Source organism: Penicillium taxi, assembly GCF_028828555.1.
Source record: "Penicillium taxi strain IBT 34144 chromosome Unknown utg000006l_segment0_segment0, whole genome shotgun sequence".
Classification (NCBI taxonomy): domain Eukaryota; kingdom Fungi; phylum Ascomycota; class Eurotiomycetes; order Eurotiales; family Aspergillaceae; genus Penicillium; species Penicillium taxi.
The window spans coordinates 2,320,919-2,343,509 of NW_026643208.1; the positions used below are offsets into that span (position 1 = coordinate 2,320,919).

Genomic DNA, 22,591 nt, shown 5'->3' on the forward strand with positions numbered 1-22,591 from the left:
CCAGAATCGAGTCCCACTACTCTCCACATCTATACCAGCGTTGCCACCCTCTTTCCTTTGCGGTTGCCAGGAGCTTGTGCAGAGTCCTATCATCTGGACAGTCGCCCGTATGTGCTAGCTTCTTACAGCGGACGCAGGTCTCCACCCTACAATCCGGGCATCGGGCGGCGTCGCCTTTGATGTGAGAATAGTCCATGAAGGTACCACAGCTTGAAGAGTGGCAGTAGGTTCTGTCTATAGTCTCAAACTCGACCTTCTTTTTCTTGTACTGTTCTTTCAGATCGGTTATGTTAGAACCAACTTCAAGGTGGCGAAGGTGGTGTAGACCTATATTCTATTGGCAGCAGCATGGAGGGAAGAGGGATTCGTCGGTGAATGAAGCTTTGAACAGCTCTTTCAAGCAAGACCGACAATATCTGTGCTGGCAGGGAACTTGTACCATTTGGGAATGGTGCCACGACTCTCTGCAAGCCACGCATTCGTGCATTGGAAACATGACATTTTGACGCTCAAGCTTGGCTAATTGTGCAAATGTTTTGGCACCATGGTGAGATACGTACTGATCTCCGTCTTCATTGTTAATTAGAATGCTCGTTCCAAATGCGGCATCAGAGTTCAAAGCGGATAGTCTGTTCCGCAGCTTCCTTCCTTGCAGCCGGAAGACTGGCTGCTCGTCAGTGGGCTCCTTGGGTTTTTCTTTGGAGTTTTCAAAATAACGCTCAAAATCTTCAATTTTTATTTGAGCGGCTAGGTCTACTGAGGCCTGATCTATCTCTGATGGTATAGTGGAGGGAAAGATCTTTCGAGACTTTCTAGTAACTCGAGATAGCAAGGATCTAAAGTGTTGACCGATGGATGACTTGACAGCAATTATAGAAGATGTATACCTAACCGAAACTTGGCTAGTCATTTTGAAAGATTCAATAGCCATTGCTCAGATACTGTATGTCCTCGTGCATAAAACTATGGCAAAGAACATTTCAAATACGAGATCATCTTATTCTCTTGTCTGTGTAAGAGCTACTAGTACCAATTAGGAGATACTAAAACGTCCGAAGATATTCGATAAGTTGAACGCATCATTCTGACACCCATTCCTCGTGGATATTCCTAAATAAGCATAACTGTCCTTGAAGAACCAAGAGTCTATGATTACATCATCCGGGGTAAAGTAATGATCGAGGCCCAGCCCAGACTGTCTGATTTTCTTCCGATGCTTTGATATGTTTTGGTTCACTCACGTAATCATGTAAAAAGAGAAAAGTCACGACGATAAAACACCACTTGTTAGTCAATGGGTACTTATAATAGAAGGCGTATATATGTGTTTATCGTAATTCGTTGGTGTTATACTACTTAATTCTGAATTCAACTGAAGCACATGCTTTTGAGATCATGTAAGAAGCTCCTGGGATCCCCCTTTCGCTAAATAGGCATTCGTATTGGTCTTCCTTGTCTGTAAAAAGGCAAATTGTAGATCAAGTTTGCTGAATAACCCTCGCATAACGATGCTGATTTATGTATGACCGATTTGCACACAAGCATCTATAAACAAGCGAAAGGAATACAGTACTGTATCTATCAGTCTGCAATGCTATACCCTATGCTAATCAGCTTTCTATTCTCAGATCCTCACCGGTTTCTGTAAGTTTCCTTGAGGGATTTGTACACTATTTTGTGCCTTGCTAGCTCTGAATTTTATGTATTCTCTAATAAGCTAAAGTAAATGAAGACTATCCCACTAGGATTGTAGAGAGGTTTAGGATTGTCTTCCACCTTCGGAAGCCTGGCACTGACATTGAATCTTCCATGGCCAGGCTAAGCTTGCACTTCAATACCAGATCAGGTCTCATTCATCAAGCCATCCGATATTACGCTTATTCACCAGTGCTTCATTGAGCTCTCCCTGTTGGGCGTCGTACGGAACCTCCAGCAAATCAAGCTTGGGCTGAGCCTTTGCTTCCTTTGCTTTGAGCTTATTGCCCGTCCGACGGCTCGCGGATGACGGTTCGCTGACTTTCTCAACAGGTTTGTTGTTTCTGGCCTTGGTAATTTTCTCGAAATCGTCGCTATCGGATTCTGGTTCGGGGTTTTCAGGTTCAGAGCGTCGCCGTTCAGTATGTGAGAATTTTCGGGGTCTTCTTTGCTTGTCTGAGATTTTCTGGACTTCGACGTCGGATACTCTTCTTGGACTGTCGATAAAATTCTCCGATGTGTCGGTGCGAATAACCTCCTCTTCGACCCTGTTCCCCAAGCCGGTGATCGGTTCGGTAGCTTCTGGGCTAGTGAGGTCTATAATATTTATTCCTGCGAACTGGCCCTCCAAACTGGTGACTTGCTGATTGGTATCTTCCCCGACCTCATCGCCAGCCTGGGTTGTGAGGTCTATAAAATTATTTTCTGTATCGGGATTGTTGTTACCGTCGTTGTTGGCCATCGAGTTACCGTTATGGTTACCTTCCAAGGAAAGATCATTAGTCAGACTCACAAGAAAACAGCATCAAGATCTACATACCATCGAGGAGGCCACCAAAGAACTCGAGTTCAGGGCCAGCACTGGGCTGTTCGAGGTCGCCAAACCCACGCATTGTGATTCCGCGGTCCCGCAGCTGCATCAACGTCAGAACCAAGTTTGTCTTTTTGTTCAATGATTGTACCTTTTCAGATGTCTCTTCCCATGTCATAGGGCGGTTTTGGTTTGCTGCTTGCTCCTTTTGTCGGAGTGTAGTATTAGCATGCTATACTACTTTGACATATAAGGTGTGATTTGGGCAGGAATACCTTCACGTCATTTAACTTCATGTCCATCCTTCTTTGTACTTTTTCGTTTGCGTCTTCAAAAAAGCTCCTCAGATTTTTAAGGTCTTTTTTATTAGTCCAGTGGCTGGGCATGTTGTAGTTATTGATATCGGTCTTGCAAACTGTTTTCATGGACAATAGCATTTCCCTGAAGACTTCCCGCCCGTATGCCACGGCGAGCTCCGTGTCGTTAATTTCCTTGGTATTCGATATCTCGTTTGCATTATCTGAGTAATACGCTTGTCTGTAGCTTCCCAGAATAGGGGCCTCAAGGTCACACGCTGCCGACCACAAGTCGGATGCTGCGTTCGCGGCCTCTTCTATCACCTATGTGAGAGACAATTAGATTAGTAGAGGTATGTACAGAATGGAGTCCAGTATTACCTTGTCCGGTACGTCTTTTGAGGGTCGCTAGAAGGAGAAAAAGTAAACAGCTTGATTAGCTTGATATTTAGTGCAGCAGGGAGGGGAAATCACGTACGCCTCTCAGTAATATGTCCTTTGTCTGGTGCAATGATTTAAGATATTTCTGAGGCTTATTAGCACAATATCCTCAATGAAGCAACACATAAAAGGCAATCTCACGTTGTGACCAGGTTTCGGTGGGCACCCCACAATCGGCATGTGGTTCTCGAAATTGCGAAACCACAGGTTGACGAGTCGTTCCACACACATGGGATACTTTTCTGTGGGGCGCTCAAGCAAATCCACGTATTTGAAAATCCAGTCAAGAAGGTGAACTGGTTCATAGACTAGTCCATCAACTGGATTATTCGGGTCACCAAAGAAGATATCAGGGCGTTCGGCGTAGTGAAAGATAGCACCGTCGGATTTCTCATCTGGTAATGAGGGAATGCGTAGGTATCTAATTCGCACCCGATCGCAGCCCTGCATGGCTGTGTATATGCTCGACGTGGGGTCACCATTCTGATTGCGGGCTGTAAACCGGGTGAATTCTCCCAGTTGGATTTTTGTCCGGCTGAGCAAAAAAGGAGCGCCCAAGGGCTCAATCTCCTTGTCGTACCCTCGCTTTGTGACCGCGTCTAGATACAATGGCGAGAGTAGAGTACTGGTGCGGTGTAACGGGGAAAGATCGTTCCACAGCCAGTTATTCTTGACAAATCCCTCGGCTTCGAAGATGTACCGACGGATTCCTCTCTGGAAAAGACGAAACTCGAGGTATGGAGGCGGGCGAAGAGCATACAGCCGGAATCGGTGGTCCTTGGCTTCGACGCCAGAAGTAGCGTAGTGTGCGTGAAGTGTCTTGAGTACCTCTGGATCTGTGATATCGTTAGCTCTCTAGAGATTAACCATGCAGTAAAGTGGTATACTGCGTACCAACATGCCAGTAATAAGAGCCAGCTGACACCAAGCAGCGCTCTGGTTTCAGTGTTTTGAGAAGCTCCGGCGGTGTTGAGCCACGCGAGCCGTGATGCGACAGCTTCAGGACCTTGATAGCACCAAGGTTGCCCCATTTATTCACCAGTTCGCGCTCGATTGACGCAACGGCATCGCCCATCCACAGGGTTGAAACGCGGCGGTGACCCTCTTCAACCCAAACGACGCCAGCAATGATCGATGTTAGATTCTGCAACGACTGCTTCAGTAGTTTTGCCTTGGGCTCATTATCGGCGCTTGTTTGACCAGCCTGTGTTTCCTCTTCTTCATCGCTTTCTACTGCCGCATCGTCGCCTTCATCATCATCGTTATTTGCGGTTCTTCTACGTGTGGTTTTGCTGACTGTCCCCTGTAACTGAGTTTTGGGATTTTTGTTGGCTTCTTTGAATAACTCTTCAAGATCGGGTTCTTTCTTATCGCCGAGAAACATGCCCGCAATTCCCAGGCAGATTAGCCGAGGCTGTTTGGACGGAGTGAGGCGAGCTAATGCAGCATCCATCTTTACACCTTGCTGCTGGTTCCTTATCCAATCTAGGTTGGCATCCCGCTCACCAGTAAAGAAGTCCACGCCGAGAATAGAGTGGGGCTTCAAGTTTAGTCTGTCATTATCAGTAGATTCCCGGTACCCCGAAAGCCAGAACATGGGAACCTTTGTGCTTGCTTGCGCTAATGTTACATGAGTCCCGACATGCTGCATTCCGACACAGTAGCCATCCATATCGCCGGCTAGGAACTCCTCATGATGGCCTTTCATCTCGGGGCCGGGCTCTAGACACGCCTAATTAGCTTGATCGACTGACAGTAAAAGGAAAAAAGGAATAAAAAAAAGAAAAGCACACATACTCTCCTTAGGCTCCCAGTTCGGACAATATAGCGCAGTATAGAGCTGCTGTTTCCCGACTTGTGAACTACTTTGGGCCGTCCAACAACGCGAATTTGCTTGATCGAAACAGTCCACAAAGTAGTTCATGGCGCCTATATAATGGTCTTCATCCCAATGAGTGATGACCCAGGCGTCAAATCGCAGCCTCGTTATCTCTCCAGGCACATTATAGCGAGTGCCCAACTCATACATGTTCGAGATGTCAAGCATTGCCAATTCAATTGCTAGACACGCCTTCTTCCCACCAGCATGTTTCATGCAGCCATCATTCCCACCGTCAATCAATACTGCCCGTTCCACGACTGGTTTTTCTTGCCCCCGCCGCAGCAACAAGTGGATTGAACACTCACCGTTCGGTACCCCAGCCTGTATTGTTTCGACGTAGAACGCATCGCTCTTCATACTATCGATATAAGTTTCAGCAAGACCGAGCATCTCATTCTCATTTTTCACGACAGTCTTAAAGCCCTCGGCGGATAGCATGGCCTTGTAGGGTTTTGGGCCCATGTCCTGGGGAGGACAATCGTCAGTGAGCAACGAACTAATGGAGAAATCGGGCCACCTACCAGTGTTGTGGCAAGATTCAGGACATGGTCCGCGGCTGCATCGTAAAAGAAAGACGATTGCTTGCCGTATGCGGCCCGTTGGGTGTTTGCGTTTACGTTTGCTGCCTCATCGCGACCGCGATCCTGGGTATTCTCCTCGTTCATTTTTATTTTGCACAGACTATAGGATGTGGAATATCTCACGAGTTCCGCGAGCGATTAATGTAAGAAGTTCTGCATTTTCTTCCCCGCCGTGGCCGTCGCTTGGAATTGCTCAGTTTGGACTCCCCTCTCACCAAGTGGTCCCATTCGGAAAACTGGCTAGATTCCATCGCTCTCCTTGAGCTGAAGGTTTCAGCTGATCAAGCAGACAAGTTCATCGGAATCTTGATCGGGTATTATTTCCTCAGCATGACTTCCACTGTCACTAATGCAGGAGACGTGCATAGTCTCGCTTTAAATGACTTTGTTTGAACCGGTGGCGCGGCGGGCACTACTGGAAATTGGCAGCACGAACAATCAATTCAAATCAGCAACCAATCATAATTGCCAAACTTGGGAGGCTTTTTTTTCCACTTTCACGAGGTGGGAGGTGCGGCCCGGGTCCCGTACAAGGAGTATAACTTGGCGCTGCGTGGCCAAAGTGCCAAGATACTAGCCGTATTTTAAGGTATTTAAGGTATTTTGACTTCTGCAATTAGTATTATCATAAACAAATGAGTGACATAATCGATTAAATGAGAATTACCACCCCAGCCAGCTCACAAATGTGTCTACAATAGCAGCGGATCTATGAGAGAAGAGAATTAGCCCAAGTTCACTATGTATAGTCAGCCAGTGGAGGAGGGGCTTACGCTTTGACAACGGGCCCAAGCAAGACGTCGCCCAGCAGGTCGATCGGACCGCCTATCGCTACCGGCTTCGCGACAGTGCTGTGGGTTATCTCTGAGGAAAATTGTAAATGTGCAGCGGTGACATGGTTCATGTAGTCTCGCGAGTCTCCGAGGCCGTTGTTCCCTGTTGCTGTTAGAGCTGAAGCTGATATCACACTGATGCGACGAAAGGAGATCGAAATGAAGATAGAAAGCACGTACCAACAGTGTCCAACCTAAAAGTCAGATCATGCAGATTATACATGACCGTCTCAGTCTCGCGACTCTGCGGCTTGAGGATCCTCATCCCCTCCCACACGGGCTCCGTCAGCGCACATGTACTAAGCACAAGCCCCAACCCAGACCTAGCTGTACCCCCACCAAAGCTCGGGAACGGGACTTTTAGATACAGCTGGTCGACGGGTACATCCGCGGGGCGGGCCTTCTGGCGCCGCCCGTAGCAATCTTGCGTGTAGTCGCGGTATCCACCCGGCTGGTCAGAGAACTGCCAGCAGAGCCGGATCTCCTCGCCGGATTTGAGTTGCTCAGCGGTGGCGCCCTGGGCTTTGATGATCCGCCAGTAGGAAGGTTCATCGTTGGAGGAGATAGCGGGGAGGAAGACGCCCTGGGCGTTGCGGTAGACGGTGAGCACGCAGCGCTTTGTGGCGGAGGTGTCATTGTTTTGCGAGGTTATGCAGACGAGGGAGTCGTGGCCGATCTGGGGTGGGTTAGTGTGCTCTTACCATTCTTTGAGAGTGCTCTGTGGGAGAAGATCAATCTTACACTTTTGCCGTGCGGAATTTCCAAGCTCCAGAGGGTATGCTTGAGGTATTCGTCTTGGATTGTTCCAACTTTATCCCACGCCGTTAGCTCATTGGGGCCTTGTGCCTTTAGCGGCTCGAGGTCTCCGTTCGCATCTAGCGGTTGGTATTCGGTTGGTTGGAAAAGAACTGGCGCTTGCGTGCTGTATGACATTAGTTAGAGGCCTTTTGACTTCTTGACTGGTTCAACATTTTACTTACCCAGACGGAAAAAAGATGGCGTCCTTGGAAACAAGCTTGGATTCTACACAGAATGTGGTCATGTCTAAAACCATTCGCGCGCTTGAAGGATCAAACCTAACACTTTCCTTGATCTGTGCACCGGTTCTGCTACTGGTTATGGCTGTTTTTCGTGGGACCGGAGGGTGTAGAGGGTCATGCCCCAGATAAGTCGGAACCTGCGGAGATCTATGATCAGTAAACTAAGACTAAGTATTTTAGAATTCCTCTCATGTACCTCACTGCCAACGATTTTGGCCATGGTGGGCGTGTTGGCCGCTAGTTTGAATCGCACGTCCAGCGTACGTGAGTCAGGAACAATGAGATACTCAGACAGTTTTGGAACGGCCTGCATAAACCACTGTTTTACCTGTGTACAGCTTGGATGCTGGGCGATGACATCGACCATGGAAACGAGCCCCGATTGCTGCGGCAGGGTTAGAGTGGAACACAGTTAGGCTTCAAAATAGGACGCATACATCAATGACTCGCCAGTTGTTGAAGTCTCCCACCGATGCGCACCACTCAGAAGGACTAGAAGAAGCACGTATTAGAAGAGGACATTTTTTGATCATGAAGCAAGGAAGGGAAAAACGGACTTGGACGCCAAAAGAGTATTTCCGCCGGTAGCCTCAAACGACATAGTCTCACTCTGATTGAGATTTGACTTGACATTTTCTTTACCGTCTTGCGTCTCGTGAGATGCTTTGACGGTTCCACCTACACCAAAGGTCTGCAACACATTAATGATGACCCCATTCTCAGCCAAGCTGATAGAAAACATACCGTTTGCACCGCCACCCCAACCTCAGCCTTAAACTCGTCCTTCGACTTTTCTTCCATGGATGTTTCCTTTGCATCAGTGACTTTTGTAGTCTGTAAGCAACCGCCCAGGACGGCCTGTTGGACGAACAAGTGTCCTACCGCCGTTAGGGTTTAAAAGGTAAATGCAGTGGTAAAGAGCGCTTACCGAAATCAGCACGCAACTTGCGCAAATCATTGATCTGATTACTGTGTCAGAAGTAAAAAGTAAGAACAATCAAGCGAAAAAACTCACATTTTTAGTTTTCTGTATCCGTTTGATAGCATTTTTCAGCTCTTCTGTCGGCTCAAGATCGTCGGGATGGAGATACACAGTGACGCGAGGAAACTGCCAATAACACATCTTAGATACAACCATTTCAGTTAATAGATTGCTTGCTACATACCTTATAGCTGGCCAGCATCCGTTTATGCGTCACCTTCTCAGTCCGTTTCTGACTGTCGGATGAAGAAGACGCCACGCCTGCCGTAACGCCTACCGAGTTCCCAGCATAACCCCCAGATCTAGCTAGTCAGCACTCCATATATGAGAAGAAATAAAGAATCAATACTCACACACCAACCTCAAGCGAGGACTTGCTAAAGTGATTTGTGGCCATCGACTCCTGGAACTGGTGCACGAGACTGACTACTTCGATCTTGGACCGGTCGTTGATCTGGAACGATGGAATCGCACCAACCTTGGCTGGGAGCTGCTCTGATATATCATTTGCAGAGTTTACCAGGGGCTCAATTGGTGGCAGTTGTTCTTGCGCGGGGGTTTGGTCAGCGGGCAGCGGTGGGTTTTCTTCCTCCTGTTCCCCGGCTTCGTCATCATTCTCTTTCTTCCCTTGCGCCAACTCTGTCTCGGCCTTATAACCGTCCTCTGAGGCAGCTTTATCCTCGCCCTCCACCACTCGCGGCTGGATCTTCACTGGAGCCGGCGGAATAGGGGGCAGATTCAAGCCCTGTCTCAACTGAAACGCTGCCTTGGGGGCCTTCTCTAGAACATTCTTCGTGAAATCGATGCGCCAGCCGTACATCAGACTACAGTTCCAGAGAACCGAGTTCCAGTCGCGCTCGGTCATTGCGCTCGTATACGTCTTGACGCTGGCGCCGGAGACGGCGAACTTGGCTGCATCCAGCTCCTCTTGGATCACTAAGGCCGCCCTGTCGGCCTTGAGCTCCTCAGCACTTCGGTCAGTGAAGGAGAGGTCCGGTCGCAGCTTCTCCATGGCAGCTTTCACTTCCTCGGAGGCGCCGTGGAAGCGCGGCTTCTCCGGTCGCGCGGTGCTGTGGAAAAGGATGGGGATTATTGGGGTTCGCTCACGGACTACTTGAACGTCTGTCATTTCCAGGTACTCGGTCAAGGAAACTCCTTCACCAACGGGTGTACCATCTGCGACGCAGAATTGGTCGATTTCGGGATTAACGGACCTGCCGTGCATTAGATAATTCAACTACTACGTAGGAGAAGGAATCGTGGAGAGAGACACTTACATGTGCTTGATCAATTTTCGCACCTCGCTCATCACAAGCGCAGACGGATTTTTATCTTTCATAGATCCAGAATGCAAAGTACCAACCGTCTTCTCGGTCCCATTCTCAATACGAATGAACTTCAACGTAAAGGGCGGTTTGGTCAGCACCGACGTCAAGGGTTCAGCTGGTGCAGTATCACCCGTGATGTACAGCTTGAAGGAAATATCCTAGACCAGACTATTGTCAGAAAACCATTGTCAATTCAGTAAATCTCAGCGGAGCAACAAACATCCATAGCTGGTCGCTTCGCGAGAGACGCAAAATAGTCATTGATACAACTGTCGTCAGCAACGACCGCGCCGACTTCATTGCAGAAGCGGAATTCTCCTTGTCTGGATTCATTAGCCGGTTCTATTCAATTTTGATACATTGCACTGATCCTCGTCCTTACATCTTGCTCTTGACCTTCAATGCCGAGCGGATCTGGGCAAGAGTTGTCTCAAGTCGAAAAGACACCACGTCCGTTCTAAAGTAATGCATTGTCAGCTGAATTCCTCGCTTTGAGAGAAGCCATGTGAGCAATTACGCTTTCATCATGACCGAGGCAACACCTGTCGCAGCAGTTGCCATCGCAGGCGAGTTGGGAATCGTATCGCCGATCGGCTTGGTGAACTGGTCCTCCTTCTTCGCAGGCCGTCCTCTATTCTTTTGCTCTGGGAGTCGAAAAACTGTCACGGTGAATGTCTGAATGCGGGAGACTGCGCTTTGAAATTTCTTGAACGGCGCCTTGTTTGGCGCTGCATCGCTGCTTGCACCTGTGGGAGCAGCAGGAGTGGTCGTTTTAATCGCTGCTGCGGCTTTTGCAAATGCTGAAATCGCGGGTGTAGAGCTATCTTCATCAGTGACGCTACGTTGAGATATAATATAGTATGTATGGGAGAGACGTACCCTACGGTGCCCTTGGTGTCCGCCATGTGGCTTGAGGTTATCTGAGAATTGACTATGTTCACTGAGGTCTTGGGATCTGAATACCTTTTTACGATTGAATTGATTATTATGTTGTACGGGTTCTTGAGCTAGTGTCGCTAAAAAGTGCCTAAAATGCAAACCTTCGGGAGGCGCAGGATGTGACGGCTGTGATGGCTGTATTGAAGTGTAAAAATACGCTAAACCAACGGAATTCAATTTTTGGCCTCAATACCAGCTGAACAGTGGAGATATTGAGAGACATGAAAAATTATCACGAGGAAAGCACCAGATTTTCTGGTCATTCTTGCCGAGAGTAGTTTGCGCCAGCGAATCTAGACCGTCGACCAAACCCAGTGACAGTATACATATAGGCCCTACCCGCCAATCCCTTCTCCAACACATATCCACACGCCAAAATGGTCGGCCTACTCCTCATCCCGTACAATGACAGCATGCGCCTCGGTCAGGGGTACGACTCGTTTCTCCAGGAGGCGCGCGCGGACGGCGCGGTGACCTTTGGCAAAGAGCGCATCTCACAAACAACCATCGACCATACGGCGCCCGTATCGCAGGTCGTCAGCTACTCGTCAAGATTCGTCGAGAAGCTATCAGATATCACGCAGTCGATGAATATTTCGGCGGGTAACTCGATCAAGAGCGGGACGATCGAGGTTTCAGGGAGCTCGCTCTCCATTGATGAGGCTAAATTTTCCTCGTCCGATATCAACGCCGTTGTCTCGGTTAAGGTGATTAATCGTGAGTGTGCTTGACTTCCTGGAGGCTTGTTGGGAGGGCTGGCTAACCGATGATTTGCTGGTAGAGACGACGACAATTGTTGATTCGGCCAAATTGTAATCCTGCGCTCCAATTGCGATCCTAAGTCTCATGCTAATCCGGTCTCTGTAGTAATCAGAATGCGTACAAGTTCGAAAAAATGGACTCGGGAATTTTCCACGACTATTACGGCGACGCATTTATCTCCGGTTAGCTTCCCTAGCACATTCATCTCTAACAATTCTAACAACCACAGGCTTCGTTGAAGGAGGAGAACTGCACGGCATCGTCTCAGTCCGAGCGTTAGACCGCAGTAAAAAAAGCAGCGTCGAGTCTGCCCTCAAGAGCGCCATAAACAGCGCAACTGACAATAAAGACTTTACCCTCTCTACATCCGGCGTCACGGGGGTGTCGACTCGGCGCTGAGCGCATCTGAAACCACGATCTCAGTCAACTGGATGGGCGGCGGGCAGATCAAAAACGAGCAAGACGAATGGTCGCTACAGGAGCTCTTCAAGGCCGCGGCCGCATTCCCTGCGCGCGTGAGCAAAACGCCCAAACGCACGCATGCAATCCTAACCAAGTATGATAATAACCTCAGCTTCCTGGCATGGGCGCAGCCGCTCCAGATCAAGATCCCGCAGTATGATGCCTCGTATGCTTATGCGCGGGAGTTGTTGGATATGTATATGGCGTACAAGGCGCATATGACGCTCATACAGGCTGCACTGGAGGCGCCGGAGAAGTATCAGAGGAGTGAGGCTGTCGATGCGGTGGATGTTTCGATCCGCGCGCTGGCGACGACGCGGAAGATGATTAGAGCTGAGATGTCGACGATTGTGGAGGATATTGATAAGCTGTGAGTTTGATCTTCTCTCCATCTCCTGACGGTGGCGGCGAGCTGGAGCTAATTTTTCCAGGGATAAACGCCCCGGGTTGGCTAAAGAGATAGAAGCTGAGTCTCGAGTAACGGCGCCAGAGCTCTGGGCCATTCGACTGCCAGTGAGTTTTAGGCCACACTCTGCAGCCCTTGGTTTGATATAAATTGATCTCTTTTGGACAGGTTAAAATCTCTAAGGACCTAGGAACAAGTAATGCAGAAGCGGTGCAAATGATCGAGAATGGGCTTCTGCAATTCTCATTCGAGAACGGACTCGAGGAGCCCGCAACCCCCAAAATAGATCCCATCCAACAGGCCCTAGAGGAAACAATGGCTTCCACGCAGGCTGAATGTATCAAGCTCGCAGACAAAGTCGCCGAGACACAACGGACTCTCCAACTTACACAGGCCGAGCTTGCACGCACACAGGAGCAGCTTGAATCGTCCCGCAAGGCTCAGGAGGCAGCCACTGTCGACCACCGTGTTGCACTAGAAGCTGCACAGCGAGACGTCGAGGCGGCCAAGACCGATACCGTCCGTATGCAAACTGCGCTCAGTCGGCTTGAGGGGTATGTCAGTTACCCAGCCAACAGTGCAGTCTGTATTCTCTCCATCGTTTATGGGTCACGTTTTTACAATGATAAACAGTCGGTGATTGACCGATTGCGGTACCTGATTGAACGGCATGAAGAATTCAGGATCACGAACGACGTTTGCGAGGACGACCCGCTGGTGGGTACTCGCAAGCAGTTGGTTGTGGTGTATCGATTCACTGAGAGCTCGCGAGTTGGACGCATACGGATTCTTTCTGGGTGGGAGGGCAACACCTCCCAATTTGATGCGCTGGATTCGATGTAGTGATGATTTATTTGTCGAATACATCGCCATCTAGTTGAATATATAGCGTGCTAATAAGGCCATATGAGAGAGCAAGGTTCACCTGCATAAACATTTAATAAAGAGAGGCCTCTTTATTAAATATTCGTAAATTCGCGCCTAATATAGAATCACTATATCTGATGCTATCCTTCTTCTATATCTGATAGAGAGTGGATATGGTCATTATAAAACTAGGAGAAGACTAGACATGAGCATTAGACCTGACTTTCTGGTCTCGATGTGCTAATTGCATTACAAGGATATCCTATGCAAGATGGAGTCTACAGCCACTAACCCAACTTTAATTTCGGGTCTGTATGAGCTATTTCAGTGCGAATCTGGCAGATATAAAGAGATAGAACATGAGATTGAGAAGATACAGAGTGAAAAGTGGTACATATCATGCCAAAGGGAAAGGAGAAGAAATTTAGGACAAATTGAGACTTTTAAGGCCTGTAAAGTCCGAGGTACTTTATATAGGCCTGATAATTGGTGATCATTTTGGAATGATCACCAAAGGACCCAAACTACAATAGGTGGCTGTTTCAGATAAGGGCTCATGGATCAATGATATACTCAACTAAGGGCAACCCATCAATAATCAATCAACCATCAGATTCTATTGGACATCTTCAGTACTAGCCAGTACATCGATTCCTCATCCTGACACAAAAGAGTAGAGAGTACCATTATACTAAGAATAGGCCAAAGAATCCAGAGAAATGGAAATCACTATTTACCCTGTATACCCTATATAGAGTCTAATCTGAGAATTTTCGACTACAACACTAACCTGTCTGGGAGTTTTCGACCACATGGATATACGCTAATACTTTTTGGAAATTTCGGACCATAAGGACGACAATCTCCAAAGTTGAATATCTTCGTCAGGAGGTAAGATAAAAATAGTCATTACAGTACTCTCTTCTTCCTCTATTTTTCTTCATGCTGTTCATGTCACCGGTGTCTGGATATCTATTCGACAACTATTGACCACGATTGCCGATCTGTATCGGTGGATTGATGCATGTGTTTGGCCTCATGATCACCAGCTTGTCAAGCAAATACTACCAATTCTAGTTGGCACAGTCGATTTGCTCAGGAATCGGCACATCGCTCATTTTCACTCCGGCAATGACTTCGGTTTGTGTGATCACTCTTGGAACTTATCGCGCATTTTCTGACAAGCTTCACAGCCTATGACTTACTTCAGAAAGCGCCGCGCTTTGGAAGGAGGATTGACCGTTGCAGGCTCGAGTCTGGGTGGTGTAATCTTTCCTCTCATGGTCAACAATCTCCTTTCGGAGGTCGGTTTTGCATGGACGATGCGAATCTGCGCTTTCTTGATCCTTGGACTCTGGGCTATTGCCATGCTCACCATCTCCTCCAACTTGCCTCACACTCGCAAGGAGTTCAACCTTGCGAACTACCTTCGGCCTTTCACGGAATTCAACTTCTTGATCTTGTTGACGTTCTGCTTTTTCCTTTACTGTGAGCCACCTATCATTATGTTTCATCGCAACACAGCTAACCAGGGTTTAGGGTGATTGTTTGTCCCTTTCGACTACCTTGTCCTGTCTGCTATGCATAACGGAATGTCAATGACTATGGCCTACAATCTGATTCTCATCATGAACGGAGCGAGCTTTTTTGGACGTACGATTCCCAATGGCCTTGCTGACAAGTACGGCCGTTTCAATGTGCTTATCATCATGCTCTTTTTCACTGGTGTCATCACTCTGGCCTTGTGGTTGCCTGGTCGCAGTAACGCGGCCAACATTGTCTTCGCCGCCTTGTTTGGTATCGGATCTGGCACCACCATTGGTTTGACACCGCCCCTTGTGATGACTCTCTAGCCACCTCAGGAGATCGAGTTTCGAATCGGGTTGATTCTTGCTATCGCAGGCATTGCTGCTCTTACGAGTCTTCCGATTGCTGGTGCAATTGCAGAGATAGATGGAGGCTCTTTCCGCTTTGCGGCCTTGTTCAGTGGCGTGAACTTCATGGTCGCGACAATCTTTTTGGTGTGGCTGAGGGGTAGAGTTTCTGGTTGGAACTCCCTCACAAAAGCCTGATGCCTAGGCAAGGGCACTGAGCGCAGCAGCCTGCTGCAATTACAACATCTGGTGAAGAAGAGGAGACTGGTGTGGAGGCAGAGAAACATAAATCGGCACACGCGTGACATGAACACGATCTTGCGGCGGCATGGCAGAATCTCTTCTGTGTAAATACAGAGATTTTAGTATTACATTTGGATCAATCTCTGTAGACGAACAGACGGTATGTATAGATTTAGAGAGTCCGGAAATTGATTTCATGACCATTAAGATCATTACCTCTTCAATATATGCTTGTTAAAATAATTCATGGATCATTTCTATATATATTAAATACTTAAAGACACCTTATAATTTGATCTAGCTTCACGCCGACAGTAGCTCTCGCCGAAACGTAGGGCGGAAATCATCAGCGCGTCTTCCTTGCCGCAGATGCTTGTCATCAGACAATTCCTTCTGGCGGCTACGGAATGAATATGGGCCTTGCTGATACTTGGGATCTTGGCTGGAAGCTCGCAGCCACTGTTAAAGGCTGGGGTGGCACTCACTTGATGAAGACATACGAACAAGAACGTCGTCCTGTGGCAGCGCTGATGCAACACTGGAGCAAAATCCACATGATGAAACTCATGGGGCTTTCAACAACTGTGAAATTGGATCCGGTCGTCATCGAATCCATAGATGAGCGCGGCATAGCCCTGCGTGAGGAAATCGATCAGTACATTCAGCAAAACGATGACCATAACCAGAGCTTCGGCGTTGAAATGGGTCACCGCTACGAGTCGAGTCTGGCAGTACTGAACGAGCAGGTGGATGTTGAAAAGGCAGCACCACAGTTCGACTCACGCAACTACCTCCCAACTACCTTTCCTGGTTCGCGGGTACCGCACGTGGCTTTGTCGGACGGCAGCGCCATTTCCGATGGATTCGGGAAAGGCTTCACCATGGTCGCGTTTCTGCAGAAAGAAGCAGTAGCAGCCGGAGACCAATTTCAGGTGCCCATCGCACTGGCTAGTTTTGAAGAAGCAGCACGCCAGCACAGTATTCCTTTAAAGAGCCTTTGTTTGATGAATGAGACTCATGCGTTCCGAATTTGGGATGCTTGTCTTGTCCTCGTGCGGCCTGATGGATTTTCAGCGTGGCGCTCAGATAGTCTGGACAAGGTGCACAATGCATCACAAGTGTTGCTTCAAGCAACAGGTCATACCTCACCTTTGTAAGCAAACCCTTCCGAGACAGAGACAATCAAACATAGAACAGAACTGAAAGAATTAACCTCAATTAATCACGATCTTCATTTCGCAACGTAAATCGTCCTGTGAACTTGCTCTATTAAATAGTTGGAACCAAAAAGACCGAAAAGTCCAGGTAGTTGGAGTCCTGACTTCAGTCAGTAGTGCTATGTAAGAGGCGCATATTTGGTAATTTGTACTCACCATTGCGCCAAATTCCAGGCCGTCAAAATCCAGGCTGTCAAGAAGCCCATTATCGATCACGTCTTGCGACACTTCTCGGGGAGTATTGGCGGCCCTGTAGGACTGTAGTACATCGTAACACTCCTTCAGGCTGTCTTTTGCAGTGTTCAGCACAGCAGACAAAATGGGTTGGCCGCGTTCCATGGCGTATATCTGGGAAAGAATGCCAGCAAGAAAGATGTAGCGTTTCAACGTAGGATGGCCCAATTTTACGATCTGCAGTAATTGTTCGTTGATGTGTTCCAAAAGTCGAATGATGGGCGCTCGCTGGCCGCGCGCCAGTTCAGCGAGAGGATCAAGGACCAATGTTTGGTTGAGACCAATCGGAGCAGATGACGGACCGGAACCCGTTTCCTCCAGCTGAGACACAACCTCCAAGCCCAAGACTGAAATTACGTCCAGGCTCAAAGGTCCGCGAAATGACCCTGTGCTCATCACCATCAACTTGGACAGATCGTCAAGAGAGTCTGCAGGTAGCGGAAATCGCTCGACATAAGTGGCGATAATCATTGCAGACTCCTGACAAACCCTCCGGGAAAAATTGAAGCGGGAATCCTTTTGCGCTTGTAGCATGAAAGGCCGATGCAGAACCAGAATATACCGACGAATCTGCATATCAAGGAAAGCGTGATGCATGCTTAGGAATTACGACCAATGCGACCGACAATAGCTTGCAAGAGTACGGCAAACTGTCTGAAGTTTCGTAGCTAGCTCAATGGCCATTTCGTATGAGTGCTCTAATCGCTCGTTTTGGACCGCCCTGACAACTTCAAGTCGTATCGGCAGGGACTGACGCATGAGAATTTGTATCGACGATTCCGTATAGCTTGTCAACGGTTGTGGAGATGGAGACTGTTTGCTGGCTGAATCTAAATCAGCATCGCTGGCATTAAGAGGCATATGATCGTCAAAGTCGTTTGAAGAAAGAAAGGGATGGAACAGTCCATTGAACCATGGATTACGAGCTCTAGGACTGTTTTCCAAAGCCTCCTTCGTATCTCGGCTTGAAAAGGAGACAGGGAAAACAGTTGTGGATCTCGGTGCAGGCCCATAGCCATAGTCACCCGAAGTAGACCACTTTCCGACAGCCACGGTGAACGGCCGACTAATGTTATCTGCCGCGAAACCAATAGAAGACAGAAAATTTGAATTCCATCAAGATTGTTGGTAGTTTTCTCCGACGGTCCAACCATCCAGTATTGAGCAGCTTGTATCCAAGTACGCCGCGAGCGCTGTAGTACTTTGTCGTCGTCGTTGCTGAAGATGCTTCCAATGGCCAGCACCAAACACAACTTGATTACAAAGTTTGTAACTACAGGCTGCGGCTGGCTGAAGTATTGTTCGTATTCTGCCCAGAATGTAGGAATGTGAAAACAACGATAGATCAACTCGAAAGTCTGCAGGTAGTGATTCACTAGTCGGTCACAGATGAAACGAGCCGGCAATGTACTCAGAAGTTGAGGAACGGGGTCATCCATCTCCGGTACCTGCTCATTTTTCATCGTGAGTCGCAAGTTACGTATCTCATTCACCGAATCGGCCAGCTCGGCCTTGGTATCCACGAAGGTCAATTCAACGTCACTGTCTCCAACATGGCTGACTCTGAACTATTGACAATCATGTCCAGAAACGCCAGATCCAGTAGTAATGTACCAAAAGAAAAGAGAAAACGTTGGTGTCTGTGGCAGGGGTAGCCCAAGAGCTGGCAAAGGCAAACAGGAGACAGCCCCATACACTCTTTCTGCGTGGTTCAGGAGTGATTTCTTTGATTCTAGCTCTTCTCCGCAAATATTACACCTACAGTGCATATCATTCAGGAACGGCTCGATATGCCGGTTGACAAAGTGTCGACTGAGAGAAACAGGGTTCTTATACATTCTCAGACGCTCATTTTCGGGCAGCCCAGAATTACCAAGGCAGATAAAGCAGATCGTTGGTCTAACATTTTCAATTTTGACGCAGACAAAAGCGATGGCTTAGGAAAAAGTATCGTCTCTATTTTCTGGAAGAGCAGAATTCTGTCTCATAGGCCCGGGGGCAGCAGCGAGTACATCAACAGCATCAACCGGGCGTTTTTGCGGTGGAGGACGCGAGGGAGCACCTTCTTCCGCATCACAGACAGCAATCACCGCATTGATTGCAGCAATTCGGCGTTCGGTTTCTTTCTCGACTATCTTTCCTGGTGTCGTTAAGACGCTATCGATAAGCGTCATATATTGTAGTGTCAGAGCTAAAACGCTGCGGGGAACTTTCCGTGCACAGCATTATATATAGCGCAGTCTACTCGATCATTCAAATGACAAATACAGTAGGTAATATTTTTACATACATTTTACATCTGCTCCTGCACGAGGTGAGGGGTTGGAGGTATGAGTACTACTTATTTGCTGTGTTAGCTTTATTGACATAGCGCTTAGCTCATGCAGTCATATCACAGACTCGTCAGAGCCTCGGAGATGGAACTACGTGGTTCGTGTTGTAGAATGCTGTAGACGTTCAGAGAACCTAGCCAGCACTTGAAGCAACACTTCCCTTTCCTTTTCGGACACCTTGAAAGGGCATTTGGTAGCCATCTTGGAGTGGTAGAGTTTTACTGGGCACCCACACAATCTACAATAATCAGTGTGACATAGAGTTAGTAGATGCGCTAGCAAGGATTCCTATGTATATCCAATCAACTTAGGATGTATACACGAGGCGTTGCGATAGAAAAATGTTAAAGTATTAGCTTAGTTTTGCCTTGGCTTAATTCTATGATTATCTTGTATATTGTTCCTTCCTGGCTTCGGTCTTTTATATAAATAAATGGTGTGACTTCCGTTCTGCCTGTGCGACCGGAGTAACAAAGGCAAATGATCGATGCTTGGGCGCCTTTGGCAGTACTGGGTGGCAGCCTAATGACTGGTTATGACACAAAGCTTCGTTCTATTTGTGGAATTTACAACAACCATTTATATATGCGGATCTGAGGCCACTATGCATAGGTGGGGCCAAGGCTGAGGCTGTGCCTGACACTACTTAACTTCGCCATCTTTCGCCTAATTACAACATTAGAATCTTTTATTGAAGCACTATTCTCTTGAAACTGCCATGAGTGAGATTAGCTGTCAATGTTGTTTACTGCAAGTATCGCAGTGGGGAAAAGGTTGCGCCGCCTCCGAACTCGAAAGGCCAAGCTAATCAAATCTTTAGATGAAATTTGGCGAAAGAGCCAGGTTTATGCCAAGGATCTCCAAGCCACAGATCCCACTGGCAACCCCATATCGGCATTTCCAGAAGCTCGAGTGTGTGTTATGTTAGTCCAGCCTTCGTGTTACATCTTGGTTTTACACTACTCATGACAACAGACTTGTAAGCACACAGAAGATTCGTAAGTGCTCTATGGGATGTCCCAAGAAAGTTTTACAAGCATTCAATATGCCTGAGAAATGGTGGTCTGTATTTTGGAGAAAATCAAATGGATATTTCGGCTGTGAGACAACGCACCAAGAAGGTAATGTCATAGGTTTCAGTAAGTAGATAATTACTCTAATACCATACACGCTACGTAATTTTGTGGCTGAAATACTACAGATACATGGGCATACTTCGAGACGAAACAGATTCAGAGTAATTCAAATTACGAGTGGATCACGCTGAATATATTTACTCGGTGGATCCCTTCTCTGAATCAAACATTTCTGCTTATTTTTGATCTGGCAAAAGTCCACTGGGAACCAATGCTTCAGTCAATATCGAAGCCAGTCAAATCCTACTTAGGTATTCCATTCTGGCCCTACTCGCACGTGCTAGAAATTTTGGTCTCTATCGAAGAGTCCGCTGTCTGGGCCATCCGGGATCAAGTGAGGGCGTTTGAAAAAAATATCAATCCAGGTAGACTACAGCCAGAGTACCGGAGAATGCATGACATTGCCCGCCACGCTATTCATGTTAGTGAGAGTCTAGACGTCTCGGTTCAAAATATCGAGACTATCATCAAACAATACGGTCTCTATATAGAATCACAACCAAGAAACTCATACTCTGGCGAAGATGAAGATCTCAAAAACAAGATCGAGTTTTTTCGGTGCTACATCGCAAGTCTACGCCACCGCTCAATATCAAACGAGAAGCGGCTCCAGAACGAGATCCAACTAGCGTTCAACATTGTCGCCCAGGATAGTGCAGAAACGTCTATGCAAATAGGTCGTGCCGCACAGGTCGACAGTTCGACTATGAAAACAATCGCATTTGTCACGTTGGCCTTTCTCCCGCCTACCTTCATCTCATCCATCTTCAGCATGTCGTTCTTCCAGTCTGGAAATAATGGCTGGGGTATGTCAGATAAGTTTTGGATATATTGGGTGTTTGCCATCCCAACAACCATTGCTACGCTTGTAGTCTGGCAGTACTGGCATAAACTCTTCCCTAAGCCAACGGTTGCTCCTGTTATATCAAATGTTTCCCAGGAACATGTTTGATTCATTTCTTATCGAAAGCACATATTACTAGATGAAATTTCAGGCGCGTACAGAATTGATTGATTGTTGTAGGTGGCCCTGATGGTTCGTCGAGTTTGAAGAGGCACTATCTTGAAATGCTTCCTCTAGGACTTCAAATTGGTGACCGTGCCCAAGTGCTAAATAACTTGAGAAAAGAAGATAAATCTCACCACTAGTCGTCAATATTCTCTTTCAAATATTATAAATAGAGATCGAACGCTATAAATAAAAGATTTTGATCTCTACTGTCCTAGATTAGGAGCTATTCAATATTGGTATTCCACTATTAAGGCCCTTTGTTTCGAAGTCCGCTATTTCCGTCTTCGTCGGGCCCTAAAGGGAGTGAGAGTCGCGCGACAAAAACTGAGAATCTCAGAGCCCTTGGAGATGGTCTAATACCTAGGGAAACTTCTGGGTCTAGAAAAACGTCTGATGTGAAGGGCTAAGGCTAATCTTAGATTCAGAACTAGCTAGGCCCAAACTGTGTACAAAATCTTTAAGGGATGTGAAAGAGTCGGTCGGCATGAAATCAAGGATGAAAGGTTCTCGAGTTACGTGATCTTTACTGCATCTACGAGCGGAAAAATTGCCTGGGGGCCTTTTAAAGATTCCCCTGTAAAAGAGCTTCCTATCCATTGTTTAATCAATGATTATAATCATGAGATGGGAGCTGTTGATCGAGCAAATCAACTCCGCGTAAATTATAAGATGCATCGAAAGACTCTACGCTCTTGGCGGCCTATCTTTTACTTGCTTCTTGATATATCTATTGTAAATTGCAAAGATAGCTCGCCAAAAAAGAATTTACCTCCAATGACTTAGCTGGAGTTCCGGATACAGCTCTATCAAGAGCTTTTTAAAGAGGTATATATTTCTTCTATCTAGGTATATTCAATTATCTATAGACGACTAGGTTTCATAACTAAGAAAATTCAACTTCTAGCATTCAAGTAGTTTCTCACTATCCTTAAATGCATAAGATTTAGACTAATCATCAGACTCATCATATTTGACTTTATAGATGTTACGAAGTAGCACATTCTTTCGCATAGTCTCACCTGCCATGGAGTATCGACGAATACCAAGTAGGTCCCTCACACTACTAAATAGTCTCTCTACTGATACTTCTGCTGCTGGAATAGCTATATAGTCTCTTGCGGCTGCTGCCATCCTTAGATATTCAACTTTGTAGGCATTTCACCATAAAAACAGCCAGTCCTTCAGGCTAGTCATAGTAGGATCAATCTGAATAGGTG

The 22,591-nt window shown here is 47.2% G+C and overlaps 11 protein-coding genes across 11 annotated transcripts; 4 read left to right on the forward strand and 7 right to left on the reverse strand.

Annotated features, from left to right (window-relative positions):
* Nucleotides 1–396: 396 nt before the first annotated feature.
* On the reverse strand, nucleotides 397–910 carry N7495_009955 (uncharacterized protein; the record flags this gene model as incomplete). Its single annotated transcript, XM_057212606.1, has 2 exons — nucleotides 397–514; nucleotides 561–910. The coding sequence occupies 2 exons, from the start codon at nucleotides 908–910 to the stop codon at nucleotides 397–399; spliced, it is 468 nt and encodes a 155-aa protein (XP_057059469.1).
* A 939-nt stretch (nucleotides 911–1,849) lies between these two features.
* On the reverse strand, nucleotides 1,850–2,437 carry N7495_009956 (uncharacterized protein; the record flags this gene model as incomplete). Its single annotated transcript, XM_057212607.1, has 1 exon — nucleotides 1,850–2,437. One exon carries the CDS (start codon nucleotides 2,435–2,437, stop codon nucleotides 1,850–1,852), a length of 588 nt encoding a protein of 195 aa, XP_057059470.1.
* Nucleotides 2,438–2,507: 70 nt separating this feature from the next.
* N7495_009957 (uncharacterized protein) lies at nucleotides 2,508–5,790 on the reverse strand (the record flags this gene model as incomplete). Its single annotated transcript, XM_057212608.1, has 6 exons — nucleotides 2,508–2,711; nucleotides 2,956–3,126; nucleotides 3,385–4,094; nucleotides 4,138–4,963; nucleotides 5,099–5,590; nucleotides 5,647–5,790. The coding sequence occupies 6 exons, from the start codon at nucleotides 5,788–5,790 to the stop codon at nucleotides 2,508–2,510; spliced, it is 2,547 nt and encodes an 848-aa protein (XP_057059471.1).
* A 579-nt stretch (nucleotides 5,791–6,369) lies between these two features.
* On the reverse strand, nucleotides 6,370–10,794 carry N7495_009958 (uncharacterized protein; the record flags this gene model as incomplete). The annotated part of the gene is made up of 18 exons (XM_057212609.1): nucleotides 6,370–6,415; nucleotides 6,480–6,642; nucleotides 6,720–7,215; nucleotides 7,281–7,461; nucleotides 7,520–7,716; nucleotides 7,776–7,964; nucleotides 8,017–8,071; nucleotides 8,137–8,270; nucleotides 8,324–8,457; nucleotides 8,508–8,541; nucleotides 8,595–8,687; nucleotides 8,746–8,863; nucleotides 8,915–9,775; nucleotides 9,839–10,047; nucleotides 10,110–10,212; nucleotides 10,272–10,346; nucleotides 10,407–10,709; nucleotides 10,769–10,794. The coding sequence occupies 18 exons, from the start codon at nucleotides 10,792–10,794 to the stop codon at nucleotides 6,370–6,372; spliced, it is 3,417 nt and encodes a 1,138-aa protein (XP_057059472.1).
* A 411-nt stretch (nucleotides 10,795–11,205) lies between these two features.
* Nucleotides 11,206–13,301, forward strand: N7495_009959 (uncharacterized protein; the record flags this gene model as incomplete). The annotated part of the gene is made up of 7 exons (XM_057212610.1): nucleotides 11,206–11,545; nucleotides 11,610–11,640; nucleotides 11,696–11,772; nucleotides 11,820–11,865; nucleotides 11,940–12,422; nucleotides 12,484–12,565; nucleotides 12,627–13,301. 7 exons carry the CDS (start codon nucleotides 11,206–11,208, stop codon nucleotides 13,299–13,301), a joined length of 1,734 nt encoding a protein of 577 aa, XP_057059473.1.
* A 1,155-nt stretch (nucleotides 13,302–14,456) lies between these two features.
* Nucleotides 14,457–14,869, forward strand: N7495_009960 (uncharacterized protein; the record flags this gene model as incomplete). Its single annotated transcript, XM_057212611.1, has 3 exons — nucleotides 14,457–14,465; nucleotides 14,519–14,813; nucleotides 14,865–14,869. 3 exons carry the CDS (start codon nucleotides 14,457–14,459, stop codon nucleotides 14,867–14,869), a joined length of 309 nt encoding a protein of 102 aa, XP_057059474.1.
* A 54-nt stretch (nucleotides 14,870–14,923) lies between these two features.
* On the forward strand, nucleotides 14,924–16,599 carry N7495_009961 (monooxygenase; the record flags this gene model as incomplete). The annotated part of the gene is made up of 3 exons (XM_057212612.1): nucleotides 14,924–15,146; nucleotides 15,228–15,346; nucleotides 15,778–16,599. 3 exons carry the CDS (start codon nucleotides 14,924–14,926, stop codon nucleotides 16,597–16,599), a joined length of 1,164 nt encoding a protein of 387 aa, XP_057059475.1.
* Nucleotides 16,600–16,711: 112 nt separating this feature from the next.
* N7495_009962 (uncharacterized protein) lies at nucleotides 16,712–17,490 on the reverse strand (the record flags this gene model as incomplete). Its single annotated transcript, XM_057212613.1, has 2 exons — nucleotides 16,712–16,759; nucleotides 16,816–17,490. 2 exons carry the CDS (start codon nucleotides 17,488–17,490, stop codon nucleotides 16,712–16,714), a joined length of 723 nt encoding a protein of 240 aa, XP_057059476.1.
* Nucleotides 17,491–17,499: 9 nt separating this feature from the next.
* N7495_009963 (fungal specific transcription factor domain-containing protein) lies at nucleotides 17,500–18,356 on the reverse strand (the record flags this gene model as incomplete). Its single annotated transcript, XM_057212614.1, has 2 exons — nucleotides 17,500–17,959; nucleotides 18,037–18,356. The coding sequence occupies 2 exons, from the start codon at nucleotides 18,354–18,356 to the stop codon at nucleotides 17,500–17,502; spliced, it is 780 nt and encodes a 259-aa protein (XP_057059477.1).
* Nucleotides 18,357–18,830: 474 nt separating this feature from the next.
* N7495_009964 (uncharacterized protein) lies at nucleotides 18,831–19,067 on the reverse strand (the record flags this gene model as incomplete). The annotated part of the gene is made up of 1 exon (XM_057212615.1): nucleotides 18,831–19,067. The coding sequence occupies one exon, from the start codon at nucleotides 19,065–19,067 to the stop codon at nucleotides 18,831–18,833; it is 237 nt and encodes a 78-aa protein (XP_057059478.1).
* Nucleotides 19,068–20,271: 1,204 nt separating this feature from the next.
* On the forward strand, nucleotides 20,272–21,314 carry N7495_009965 (uncharacterized protein; the record flags this gene model as incomplete). Its single annotated transcript, XM_057212616.1, has 2 exons — nucleotides 20,272–20,365; nucleotides 20,428–21,314. 2 exons carry the CDS (start codon nucleotides 20,272–20,274, stop codon nucleotides 21,312–21,314), a joined length of 981 nt encoding a protein of 326 aa, XP_057059479.1.
* Nucleotides 21,315–22,591: the final 1,277 nt, after the last annotated feature.